Consider the following 14,136-nt stretch of genomic DNA (forward strand, 5'->3'; position numbering starts at 1 on the left):
GGGAGGGGCGTTCTGGACGCGACCTCCCGCCCCCAGGCAGCCAGGTGGCCTTCCGCGGTGCCCGGGCGCGGGACGAGGCAGCGGACGCTCGCTCAGCTCCGGGTTCGAAAACGGAGTGGGGAGGGAGGGCCGGGCGCGCCTGCCTCTCGGCCCCGCGGCCTGCACCCCGAGAGTGTCTGGGGACGCGGCCGTCACCCTGGCTCTGGCCTCCGCCGGGGACGCGCCCTGGTCCGAGCAGGAGGAGGACCCGCCACTGGGTTTCGGGACAGCGGAGCGCGCGCTGCTGGGGCGGGTTTCCCCGCTTGCCTCTCCGCGGCCTTGGCTTTACGAGGCCCCCCGTGTCCCCCAGTTCCTTAATTCAGGGACTCCTTTGCCCTGACGGATTCCGGGTACAGCACCTGGGAAACCGAAAGGTGCCCGGGTCTTGCACAGCGGCGAGTGCCCAGCCAGCCCCCCGGACTCTGTCTTTGTCCCAGAGGGTCCCCCGCCTCCAGGCCCGGTCCTTTTGGGGGTTGGATCCCCGCGGTGGGCACCACATCCTCCTGCACACGTTTGCCTCGCTGTGCCCCGTAGGTGCGAAGTTAGGAGTTTACTTTGTTGGGCGAAGGGGGAATAGAAAAGGACACAGAGTGCAGTTTTTCCCCCCAAGCCTAACACACGCAAGTTTGGGGGAGAGCTGGGGCTGCTCACCGAGTTCTGGAACCCTCAGCTCCTCCAAGCCCCGAGCTGCGCCAGCCCCGGGCGCGACCTCGTAGGGCAGGCTCGGCCGGGAGGACCGCGCCCAGCATCCCCGCACTTGCCTCGTTCGGAGCCCCAAGCGCCTGCTTCCACCGCAACATCTTTCACGGGGGACCCCTCCCCGTGTCCCCAAACTCGGGCTCACTCACGCGGGGTGAAGCCCCAGGCCAGGGCTCCGCGTCTCGGGAAGAGGCGTCTGGACTCGGCCGGTCGGTGCGCGACCTCAGCCTCCCGGTGGTGCCGGTGACCTCGCCTCTCCCGGGGCCCCTTCCGGAGGCCTGCAGAATCCATGAAGTGAAAAAGAACTTTATTATTATTTAAAGAAAAAAAGAAAAAAGGCACAGAAAAAGAAGGCGTCCTGGGCAAAGAGGCCGCATTACGGTGATGGAGTGGCCGGGAACTTCGGGGATGCGGTGGGGGCCACTTCTCTCTTTCCTTTTTGGTAAACAAATCAGAGGAAACTTCTGTCCGGCCGTCGGCTCCCCCTCCCCCCGGCCCCCCTCCGCCCCGCCCCCTGCAAATGCCACTGATTAACTTAAGCTGGGCCGTGCGTGTGTGCCTGTGTGTCGCCGAGCGAGGAGCGAGGGGCGAGAGGCGAGTGCACCCCGGGCTTCGCGGGACGGTGGCGGGGCGCGCGGACCTGCCCCAAGCCGCAGGTGCCTGCCGTCCGCGCTCCCAGACGGGGCCCCCGTGGGTCCCAGGAAGGGAATGGGGCGGGTGTTGGCCTGGGGTCTCCCGGCCACTGTCCTGGCCGCGCGGCTTACCCATCTTTCAGCTGCAAGGGCGCCTTGGCAGGGCTGCGTCCGGCGGAAGGCGGGCGCTGGGTCCCCTCCGCGGGCCGCGCGCGCGTCCGGAGGCCCCACCGCTGCGTAGCAGGGGTCTCGAGGTGTCGCCGGTTTGCACTGCTGATCCGCACCGTGGGAACTCTATCGCAGGGCCTGACTTGAGGGCGACGCAGGACCTGTCTACTTTGCACCAGACCCTCCTGTGCATCCTTCTCTTTTTTTCTCTGTCTTCCGGGCGCCCTCCCTTCTTCTCCTCCTTTATCATTATCCTTTTTTACAGATTTTCAAATGTGGAGAGATGAAAGTATGCAGAACAGCAGCCCTGTCCATGCGGAGCTGAAGGTTTCAATTAATCCAGCAGATTGGAACGTAGGGAGCGGCGGGCTGTGGTTCCAGGGCGGCCGCTGCAGGGAGGCAGGCGCCCGGGGCTTCAGGGCGCGCGGCGAGGCTTTGCAGGTCGCAGCCGCGGGCCTGCTGAGCCAGGGCTGGCAGCCTCGGACCCCCCCGCAGGGCCGGAGCGGGTGTGCCCGTTTCCCTCCTCCGGGCGCGGGGGACACTTTGGGGTCTTGACTTCAGGAGGCTTTAAGGGGAGTTCCAGGTTGTTCCCTTTCTGCCTTTTCGCGTTTCCACCCTGATTTGCTGCCTGGGGCGGTTGTGAAAGAAGGCGTTCCACAGTGGTCAGTTTGAAATTCTTAACAACAGAAGTTGGAATTCTTTTTAAGTTTAAAAAAAAAAAAAAAAAAAAAAAGAGAGAGAGAAGGAAGTGAAGTGCACGCTGGTGGAGTCCAAAAGATGTTTTATGTTCATTGCATAAAAATAGTTTTTCAGGGTGCCTAGGTGTTTTAAAAATATGTGTTTTTTATTTTATATTGTACCTGGGATGTTTGCCCACCAGTTAATTAACCAAAATGCTTTCTCACTGCAGGATTAAAACCTACCTAGTGAATTAATTAGCTATGTGTATACATTTCTTTTGTTTCAGTGTCTCAGTTTAAAATGGTGAATTACTCTTACGATGAAGATCTTGAAGAGCTCTGTCCGGTGTGTGGAGATAAAGTGTCTGGATACCATTATGGGCTCCTCACCTGTGAAAGCTGCAAGGTTTGCTTACACGTTGCTATGTGACAAATAGAAGGTTCAAAACCAAAATAAACCATTGGATTACTTTTTAGACCTAAATTTAGGCTGTCTTTTTTTGGACTCAATTAAAAATGAGAGAAAGAGTTAGTCTTAGGGAGATGATGTTTTGAAATATGTGTTTGATTTAATTCCAAAGGCAAAAAAAAAAAAAAATGTATGCTGTTTAGAAAACTTTGCCAGTCTCGTGGCTTTAAAATATTTTATGGTAGTAAAGTGATGTATCTGTAGAAAGACTTCTCTTTCTAACAGTCCTAAATATTGATTTTGCTTGACTTATATATATTTAAAGCACCGTTGTTCTTGAGAGGGAACATGACAAAGTATTTCCTAAATATATTTTAACTTCAGGGTATTCTGTGCTGCGAGTCTAAACATTTTTTATCCACAGATAAAAGTCTAAATTCTCAACCGTGTGATTTTTATCCTGATTTATTCCAAAAACAGTTTTTAAGATTTTTTGAAATTATATCATAAAGAATAAGAAACCACATCTCAGTTTATAGTAAGAGTGGCTTTCATAAATAAATTATATGACCTATTTAAATGCAAGAAGTTTTAACATGTAAAATGTACTTATATTGTTCATAATAATCTCAACCATAGATCAAGAATTTATCTTAGATCTTTTTGATATATTCCCAGTCAACTTGATACTTGGTATTTCTCAACATTTTTTAAAGTAGAAAGCTCAATTACAAATACTTAAACCATTGCCAGGAAAAATCCCTTCATTCTCTGTAACAAAGTAAGATCGTTTCACTTTATGGCTAGTAGGATAAACATAAAGAATGTACCATCCTGGTAAAGCTGTTATTGTATTATGAAGCTAACAAAATTTGTTTTTGATAAATTCTTTTGGGTGCAATACAAGAAAAGCACACTGCTAAAATTTAGCTCTCTGCTACACATGCTTTTCTTTGCCATTAGTTTCAACTTTTTTTTTTTTTTTACAGAGTTACAACTTGAATGTATTCCAATGGAATTATGAACACTTTCCCATTTTACTCTTTAAATCTTTTTGCTTTTAACATATCTAGTGCTGACATTTGTAAAAAAAAAAAAAAAAAAAAAAAATCTGGGGTGTTTTGCTATTCAGATTTTCCACTGGCATTTTACAATGGTTTGCCACTAAAATTCTATCACACTGCTTACAAACAGTACAGATCTCCATGAGCAACTTTCTGGAATATGAAGTTAATAAGAAAACAGATTTAAAAAGATACTGGTTAATATAGAATGTGTTTTTCTCTGACTGTTGAGATGAAATGGTATGTATCCAAATCTTCCTAAGATTTGTTGTAATTCTAGGAATATAACTCCAGTACTAGAAAAATCTCCACTTTGGCCCAGTGCTGTTTTGGAGGGTTGGTCTTGTTAAAGTGTAAGACAAACCACAGAGCCACGGAAGGGCTCATTGGTTCAATGAAAAGATTTATTGGTGATTTCCTTAAAATGAAACAATGGAAGAGACGGTGTTAGATTTATAATATGTCTCACTATTTTCTCTGTTTTGTAGGGATTTTTTAAGCGAACAGTCCAAAATAATAAAAGGTACACATGTATAGAAAACCAGAACTGCCAAATTGATAAAACACAGAGAAAGCGTTGTCCTTACTGTCGATTTCAAAAATGTCTAAGTGTTGGAATGAAACTAGAAGGTAAGTTTCTTCCAAAGACTACTGCCTGTTAAAATTCTCCAAGGACATAGGATTTAAAATAACATTGTACTTCCAATATGGTAACATTATTTTCCTAGTCTTTTAACACCATGGACAATAATGTAAGATATTTTTTTATGTTTTGTCAGCAGAACAGTCTGAGGATCATTTAAACACTGGTGAAGTCTACTAGGAAAAAAACTTATAAATATTGGAGTTTCCCTTCCCCCACCTTTAAAAAATTTTTAGTTTGGGGAGCAGATGGATTTGACACTAAAAAGGCCTGGTTAGGGATCCCTGGGTGGCTCAGCGGTTGAGCGCCTGCCTTCGGCCCAGGGTGTGATCCTGGAGTCCCAGGATCGAGTCCCACATCGGTCTCCCTGCATGTAGCCTGCTTCTCCGCCTCTCTCTGTCTCTCTGTGTCTTTCATGAATAAATGAATAAAATCTTTAAAAAAATAAAAAGGCCTGGTTAGATAAAAACAAGACTAAAGCTATTCAACTGAGAACAAATTTTTAAAATTTGCAAAACTTAAAAAAAAATACGTGACGTTTTCAAACCAAGGATGTTCTAGTAAAAAATCTAGTAGAAGTCTGATTTTAATCCTTTAAATTCTTCCCTTGTCACAATTGTTACTATTAATTTCATGACTCCTGGGCAAGAATTACAGCCTTTCATTGTGAAATGGAGTCTCTTGTGTGGAGAGTATCATTTTTGATAATGTGGGAAAACACGTTTCTTTTATTTTTTTTTTTTAAGATAATGACGAAAGCTGCAAAATGAAGTTGAAAAGTAGGAAACATGAAAAATAATGAGCTATTAAATCAGTAACATTGGTTTTTTTTTTTTTTTTAAATTTTTTTTTTTTTTTTTATGGTAGTCACAGAGAGAGAGAGAGAGAGAGAGAGAGAGAGAGGCAGAGACACAGGCAGAGGGAGAAGCAGGCCCCATGCACCGGGAGCCTGACGTGGGATTCGATCCCGGGTCTCCAGGATCGTGCCCTGGGCCAAAGGCAGGCGCCAAACTGCTGCGCCACCCAGGGATCCCAGTAACATTGGTTTGACAGGAATAAGATAGTGGTTCCCCAAAAGCCATGTTAAATTTTATGTTGTGAGAGTAGAACTGGTACTTACAATGTACAGATTGGCAGGGAGTAAAGTTATTATGTGATCACTGTAAATAATCTGTAGTTCATGGACTATTATGGTGTGTTGCTGTTTTTTAGCCTCCAGCCTACTGACTTTCCACAGATCAACTCTAGTGCAAATAAAAAATAATCAAGGATACACATCACTTATTTGCCACATACAAGCGTGCGTTTTATTTGATCATTGAGGCACAGGCTACTTTTGTTTGGAGCCTTCCTGTTATGTGGCTCTCAGACTTGATAGAAATGCTCAAAAGATTTCCGGCAAATCTGCTGAAGTGCTTGTAGATTCTTTCCCAATATAAGTAGCCACTTTGGTTATGATTAGAACTGTTAACTCTGTCTTGCTTTAGGAAGAGATTGAGAACAAGATCAAGAAAGAAATGCTCATTAATTTCTTTATTACCAATCACTTTATTATTTTCCAAACAGCCAAATATTGTGGGAGATGCATACTATAGTAGGAGACTCAAAAGGTAAAATGTCAAAGAATAAATATGGGATGCCTGGATGCCTCAGTGGGTAGAGCATGGGTCTCTTGATCTCACCGAGTTGTGAGTTCAAGCCCCACACTGGGCAGGGAGCCTACTGAAAAAAACAACACACACACAAGTAAATGTTGTGGTTTCAAATGGTGTCTCACTTGATTATTTCTTCTTCTTCTTCTTCTTCTTCTTCTTCTTCTTCTTCTTCTTCTTCTTTTTTTTTTAATGAGGGGAAAGGGTTGCATTTCTTTACCTTAAAAAGTATTAGTAATTGTAAGTCACTTGTGGGGCATAACTATAAACTATACTTCCTTAGCAGTAATATGGAACAGTTGAATATTCAATAAATTATCATCCAGATGAAAAACTTGCACAATATTCTAGATACCTAGCATTCACAATAAATTTTTAATAATAGACTAATCCTAAGATAAAAAGCACAAAAACTTAACCTCCAGCAATTTCAACACATCAGAAGCTGTCAGAAGTCACTGTTTTCTTTCTAATTGCCATTGGCCACTATGGGCTTGGAGACAACTGCTAACTCACTTATTAGACATGGTCCCAGAGTCCACGCAGCGCTGCAATGGTGGGCTTGTCTTGACAGCTTCTGAAATAAATTTGCTTTAATTATGTCCAGTCCTCCTTACCTTAGAAACAATAACTGGTGGTTATCTGATGTGTGCTCATCAAGTCCAGGTGAAAATGATTTTCCAGGAAGAGCATGTATTCAACCCTTTTGCAGCAAATTAGGCAAAACAGCTTTGAGGGAGGAAGATAGTCTAAGGGAGGCTATTCACAGTTGGATCCAGAAATGGGTTGATTTTGTCTTTTTTTCCTCTTAGCTGTTTGGGTTTCTGTAAAGAGAATTCTGGTAATAGAAACTGACACTCTTTCTTAGCAATCTGAAGTTATCTCCTGTGTGTAGGAAAGATTATGAAATTTAAAGGGTTACTATGTTCCTATGCATCCAAAATAATTTTTTTTTTTTTTTTTGATGACAAACACTTAAAGGAAAGAATTCATTAATAAAGAGGACTTGGCTTTTTGGGGAAGAAGGGGGAAGCTTTGTGGGCTTTTGTAATGCAACCACACACCTAACACCTGTGGTCAATTTTCAGCATTCCTAGATACTTGGAGAATGTTAATAATTTGCATCTTATTTATACCCTTACTCCTTTTATTTTTATTTTTATTTTTTATTTCCCCACAGCGGTAAGGGCTGACCGAATGCGTGGGGGAAGGAATAAATTTGGGCCAATGTACAAGAGAGACAGGGCCCTAAAGCAACAGAAGAAAGCCCTCATCCGAGCCAATGGACTTAAGCTAGAAGCCATGTCTCAGGTGATCCAAGCAATGCCCTCTGAGCTCACCATCTCTTCTGCAATTCAGAACATCCATTCTGCCTCCAAAGGCCTACCTCTGAACCACGCTGCCTTGCCTCCTACAGACTACGACAGAAGTCCCTTTGTAACATCCCCCATTAGCATGACAATGCCACCTCACGGCAGCCTGCAAGGTTACCAAACCTACAGTCACTTTCCTAGCCGGGCCATCAAGTCTGAGTACCCAGACCCCTACACCAGCTCACCAGAGTCCATAATGGGCTATTCCTACATGGATAGTTACCAGACAAGCTCCCCGGCAAGCATCCCCCATCTGATCCTGGAACTTCTGAAGTGTGAGCCAGATGAGCCTCAAGTCCAGGCCAAAATTATGGCCTATTTGCAGCAAGAGCAGGCCAACCGAAGCAAGCATGAAAAGCTGAGCACGTTTGGGCTTATGTGCAAAATGGCTGACCAAACCCTCTTCTCCATCGTCGAGTGGGCCAGGAGTAGTATCTTCTTCCGAGAACTTAAGGTATGTCACCAGCTGTTACCACTTAAAATCCCCTTTCAAGGGAGAGCTAACTCTGTTTCTACTTCATATGTTCTTGGTGTTAAAAATATGTTTTCCTTACTTTTCTCTGTATGACTTGCAGAGTAGAAGAATCTTAAGACCTTGACTTCAGGACTATTGCAGCTTCACTTTATGGGGTTTTTTATTCTACGTACCTCTTAGTTTTTTTGGGGGGGGCGTGGCATTTCATGTAAAGTACAGGAAATTTGTTTTTGTTTCTGAGTAGTGGAATGTCTTCACTTATTTCCTTTAACTCAGGTGGTTTACGGCTAGAAAGTTTAAGTCAGTGTGAACCAGCACCCAGTGAACTTTTTTTAAGAATTGCCAAGTAAAAAGCTGTATTATAATGATGCCGATTTAAAAGAAAAAATGCCGATGTTTAGTTGTGTTTAGACCCTAAAGAATGAAAATGATACCACTGGCTAGCAGTGTCAAATAGGTATTTACTACCTGTTTACCTTGACATTAGGTTGGTAAAGCCTTTGTTTTCAGAGCAGATTCCGATAGGATGTTTACTGTCATTGGATGGGGATTGGGCACATGGTGAGTGCTAGGCTACTTGGCTCGGGTTTTAGTTCTCATAATCTATGTCTGTCGTTGATTTTAATGGATTGGTACATTGTAAACACAGTACATGTTTGTATAAGGATCTCTGTTTAACTACATAATTATTTTATTTCCTGAAACTTAAGACTGAATTAATATGGGAAAGTGATATCGAAGTTCAGAACCTAAGAGTAGCTATCAAAGCATATTTGGTGGTCACCGGTTTCATTCTTGTTTTAAGAGCAAAGGTGAATCCTGGATTTGCTTTCTCAGTATATCTGTTACAAAATCAGTTTCTTCCTTTTACTGTCGTGGAGGCAGACACGGTGGCCAAAGATCTGTGGCTTCTGATCACCTAGGACTTTTGGAGGAGATTTAAAACTTCATTGAGAGAAGGACAATAATACAGAGCAGACTTTTAATGTATAGGGTGGCTGTTGGAAACTGCGTAGGTGGACTGGGGAGCACGAAAGGTGGGTGCAAATGGAGGATAGTGCTTTTCACGGCAATCTTTATTAAGCACCGCGATTTGTACAGGGAAACAAAAATGTTCTCTGAACAGATCCAAATAAGTTGATAGACTACTACCACCATGCTGTTAAGACTGTTAATGTATCCAGCTCTTTACTGTCTTGTCCTTTATCACTCCACTTAAAGATGACTGAGGGTGGAGACAGATACTGGGCTGCAGGGGATGCGCCGCATGCATCGAGTTAGCACAGTCAAGCCAGGTATTTTCTGGGCATATAACCACCCGATGATAATCAAAGCATTTTTCACTAAAAACAAAACAAACAAAACGTCCTGGTGTTCTTTCACTCCCAACTTTGTCCTTCCAGCCGGCTGGTAAGGCATTTGAAATGAAACGGAAAATGGTATAAAAATTTCAGATACAACTGAAAGTTGAAGAAATGTTAAAGTGAGAAAAGCACAACTGACCTTTGCAGGCAGATGGACTCACTTTGACTTATAGCTTTGCCATAACTCAATAACTGTGTCTTCATAGGCAGGATGTTGATCTTTAGGCCTAATTTTCTCATCTGTAAAATGTATTTGTGGTGTTTGTGGTTGCAGGGGGCATGGGGGGGGCATGACAATACTTTCATTGAAGAGGTTTTGCAAGGAATAAATGAGACTATGTGGGCAAAATATACTGGGAGCCTGGCATCTATTTAATACTCAACTAGTGTCATTTTTAAATTATTATTATTGTGATTTTATGACGAGTGTGTAGAGGCCTTACGTAATACTGTGATACTCCACATAAAAGCATCCAGTTGTGCTTTCTTCCTAGTTTGACAATGGGGAAACAATATTATCATATATGTTAATAAGAGTGATATAATTATATAATAAACAGTTATACCTACTACAAATTAAAGAGGTAAAATTTGCCAGAGAGTGAACTGGATCTAAGAGGAATGCAAAGTTGAGTAAGACCCAAAAATATTTCCTCTCAAGGATTTTGTGATAAGGCAGTTTCATAAATATCTATTTAAAAAAGAAAGACAGCTGAAGTTGTATTTCATCAATCCACAGGGAAAGAAATCATGCATATCGTTTACATGTCGAAAAGGAAACCTTTTGAGGGGAATATAGACAGCCACAGGTAGGATTTTTAAGAGTGCTAGGAAAGCCCTCTTCCTCTCCAAATGTCTCTTTTCCTCCCCCTGCAGCTAAATTCTACAAGATTCTTTTATAGGGCTTGAGGTTTCATATTTGGCTAAAATATAAATCCTTTGGGAAGGGAGCGTATTAAAGCATTATCATCATTTACATCGCTGCTTAGTGCCCTCGTCAGCCTGTCATGAAAAGACACTCTGAAAAAAGGAAAGGGAAAGAAAGTACAAACATTGGCGGGGCTGCTTCTAAGGGGTAGGAAGGTGCCCTCCAGGAAAGAAAGAGAAACTCGACCCACGTTCTGGTTTGCCTCGCACTTACTTTGAAAAGCGTGATTCAACCTACGTAGTCTTCGGAGAAGAAAAAGTAGAGCTCGGAAGAACTTAGGGGCAGTGTGAATACAGAACTGGAAGGTGACTGTTCACATGATTCCTTTTACTTTCGTTTATAAACTTACTTTGCCACAAAACAGAGCAAGTTGTTGGAAGGCAACACTGAGACATGGGCATTGCCATGCACTTACTTCTCCAGGGCGGTGGCTTTCAAGTTTGTAAACTGTGACCTGGGGTAAGAACGTATTTTACATTGGAGCTTGGTGTATCGAAACAGACCTCCGTCTCTCTCTCTCTCTCACACACACACACACACACACACACACACACCCCGAACCGGAGTTTGACTAGACATTATGTGACCTCCTGCATGCCATGCACACTGATACCTTCTACTCTATTCTGCTTTTGTCTCATTTACCTCATGTTTTAAAAAATTTCCGGTCATCACTCCCTGAATTGGTTACATGACCCCCTAATGAGGCATGACCTGCAGTTCAAGCAACATTGCTCCGGAGAAGGGTTTGTGGGCCCTCCGTTGGGCGTGCCTACCTGGCATTGCTGAGAACAAGTCCTGAAAAGGCCTCTTTCCTCTGGCCTGGCCTCCAACACCTCCCTGAAACCTACAGCCCGTCCTTACCCTATCTTCTTACAAAAGTGGCGATTTTTAAATATTTGGGAAGATCGATGCTCCCCTTTAAACCTTGGTCTTTTTCTTGTTAACTTCACAGCAAAATGCCCATCAAGTGATATACTAATGGGACAGATTGCTTATACCTCTGTGACCCCAAGATGAAAAGTCCCATATTTGTTCCTGTAGAAGTAATAGGATAATAAGGCCGTTTTGCAAATGACCTCTTGCACACTACAAGTTCCAAGTGGACAAGTTACACTCTCCACCAGGTATAAAAAGAGAGAACACAGGTTTCATCTGATTACTTTTGAAGGGGACAGAAGGCCAGAGTGAGTTTGATGGGTTGTTTGGGTTGTCGACATGCAAAAAAAGTGCAAGAAAGATATTCTGGTTCCTATTCAAAATATTGTAATGAGAAAGAGGAAATTACAGCTGCCAACTTCACAGTTAATGAAATGGCACATAAACAGCTCAAAAGAAAAAAAAAAAGACAGTCCACTCCTAGGAACTGTGCAGTTTAAGAGCTGGAAGATGATTGGGGGGGAGGGATGCAGGACACATCAGTGAGCTGTTTCGTTTTTCTGTACACCCGAAAGGGGCAATTCTAATTCCAATCCAAAATTCTGGCCTGATAAAGATGACACTGATACTATGAAACTAGTAGCTTTCTTTCTTTCTTTTTTTTGAAACTAGTAGCCTCCAAAACACGTGTGCATTGAAAAATATTCCATTCCCAGAAACCAGATTTTCCAGAGTCGGAAGACGTGGTGATCATTTGACCCACCTCCTGCTTTTACATAGTGAAGAAACTGAGGCAGGAATGGAACTGTGACTTGACCCAAGATGATACAGCTACTGCTAAGTGTCGGAATGGGGACTGGCCGATTCAGGCTCAGGAAAGCAGTACTTTGTCCACTCCCCCTCTCTACCCCCAAGACACACACACAAACAGGCAGTATAACCTTTGACTCTGAAAACACAGGCCTTTGCCAGGGAAGCTAAAGCAAATCTCTAGGTTATCAGAAAGTCCATCACTACCATCCAATTACTAAATCACTAATAATCAGTGAGACAGATTTTCTCGGAGCCCAGACGACCCCCTGGGAGTGAACTTTAGAAAGCTACAATAATTCTTTCGGCCTGCTGGGGCATCATTCAGGAGAGTGGACCTACCAGCTAGCACTTCTGAGCCTTGAAAGCGTGTCCGGAGCGTTCCTTACTACCTCGGCCTCTGCACAGAGTCTACACTCGCGACTCTGGTTCAGCAGCAGCGCATGGGCTGTGCTCCGCCCTTAAGGTGGCTAAATACGATTAGATCCTGGGTTCTGCTTGCTGCCGGCGGATGCGGCCTGGGCTACTTTTTAGGTCTATTTGTGAAAGGACAGCGAGACAGGGAACGGTGGGGGGTGTGCGGGGGCGGTCAGGCGGTGGACGAGCCCCTCATTACGGAGGTATTAGAAGTGTCTCCTTTTTTTTTTTTTTTTAAAGATTTTATTTATTTTTTTCATGACAGAGAGAGAGAGAGAGAGACCCAGGCAGAGGGTTAGAAGTGTCTTCTGAGGCCGTATCCTAAGTCCCATGCACCTTCCCATCCTTAAACCAAATCTGTCTTCTAATGGCCCATACTCCTGACTTTTTTTTCCTTGTCTTTTCCAAAATTAAGAGCAAATCCAGGACCTGCTCACACTGCTGAAAGGCCTGCCTTTGGGAGTCCAAGACGATCGTAGGTTTTCTTTGTTATTTCTCTCTCATCTCGGTCTTCAATATCTCACACACCCAGGAGCAGTGAGAAACTAATTCCCACTTTGTTGAACAACTAATGAATCTGGAGGATCTATTTGATCTTCTAATGAGACCAGATGTCTTAAGAGGATTCTGGGAATGGATATAGAAGAACTTCCCCTCGATGAATGATTCCGATACATGTAGGAAGAAAAAAAAAAATCTAAATTAATCCTGACTGAAACACATAACTAGCGTTTCTGTGGAAAATAGGTCTCAGAGACTCAGGGAGTTTGTGCCAAAGGAATTGAGCCTTGCCGAAGCCGGTTTCAGAGCGCGGCTTGGTCTAACGTGTGGAGGCTGGGGTAGGATTAAACCTTCCTTTTTCTCTGGTCCATCACACAAGCTTTCTGAGCAGAGTTTTTATTTATGTATTTTGAACATTTTAGAGCCCTTTTCCGGGCCTTTGTTTACCTCTCCCAGCCAATACAGGTTTGTAGTCTGAGATTTGATTGGATCTGCCCCAATTTCAAGGGTGTTCTTCAGTAAGCTTGCGGGGCCCTGTTCTGTGTGGGGGAGCAGGGTGGAGAAAGCGCCTACACAGGGTCCCCCCGTGTCCCCTGCTGTCCAGGCCCAGCACCCCCCACCCCCCCAGATGCTCCGGTGGCTTCCCAGAGTTGGACTCGGCCACTCCACGAACCTGGGTTCTCATCGCTCTGGATGCAAAGCACTTACTCCCGCAGGAACTGCAAAGCGATTTCACTCAAGAAGAGTCCTCTGTTTGCTTTCTCTCTGAAGGTGCATGAAAATGTTCATCACCATGTGACTTACTCATCAAAAGATAGCAGAATAGCATCTGTCTGTCCTACGTGGGTTGGCGAGGAAATGAGAAAGCCAGGTTTTCTTCCTTCCACCAGAGGGGTGGCACGGAACTCTTCTTCTGACTTTGTGAATTTGCAGAGAATATTAGACTTGGCGCTTTTGACTTGACAGCCAGGTCTCTTGGGGTGTCGGACATCTGCTTCCATGACTTTTTCCAGGCCGACCTGGTCTGGTTGATGGTGCGTTGTCTATTGTCACTTCAGGAATCCATTTTTTATTCTTTTAATTTTTATTTATTCATGAGAGACACAGAGAGAGAGGGGGCAGAGACACAGGCAGAGGGAGAAGCAGGCTCCCTGCTGGGAACCCGATGCGGGACTGGATCCCGGGACTCTGGAACCATGACCCGAGCCAAAGGTAGATGCCCAACCGCTGAGCCACCCAGGTGCCCCAGGAATCCATTATTTTAATCTTGTTCACTGTGCCCTGGATGAATCCACTTTTCTCCATCAATACCTGTTACTGCCATGGCTAGTTCTTTAGTGGGCAGATGAAAATGCCCACCTGACCGCAGAGGTAGGTATCCCTTACCTTCCCTGTCCTTTACA

General features: G+C 44.2%; 1 protein-coding gene across 5 annotated transcripts in view; it reads left to right on the forward strand.

Annotated features, from left to right (window-relative positions):
* The window catches only part of NR5A2 (nuclear receptor subfamily 5 group A member 2), a 138,606-nt gene that overhangs the window by 13,140 nt on the left and 111,330 nt on the right, over positions 1-14,136 (forward strand). For 4 of the 5 annotated variants that reach the window (XR_012033342.1, XM_072831323.1, XM_072831322.1 and 1 more), the window contains exons 2-4: positions 2,506-2,624; positions 4,180-4,321; positions 7,167-7,813. Coding sequence is in view for 4 of the 5 variants with exons in the window: in XM_072831323.1 (XP_072687424.1) it covers positions 2,506-2,624; positions 4,180-4,321; positions 7,167-7,813 (908 nt within the window). In the remaining variant the exon portion in view is untranslated. Of the gene's footprint in view, positions 1-1,290; positions 1,395-2,505; positions 2,625-4,179; positions 4,322-7,166; positions 7,814-14,136 lie in introns of those variants that run through there. The other variant, XM_072831324.1, reaches the window with a different exon arrangement.

Source organism: Canis lupus, chromosome 6 (assembly GCF_048164855.1).
Source record: "Canis lupus baileyi chromosome 6, mCanLup2.hap1, whole genome shotgun sequence".
Classification (NCBI taxonomy): domain Eukaryota; kingdom Metazoa; phylum Chordata; class Mammalia; order Carnivora; family Canidae; genus Canis; species Canis lupus.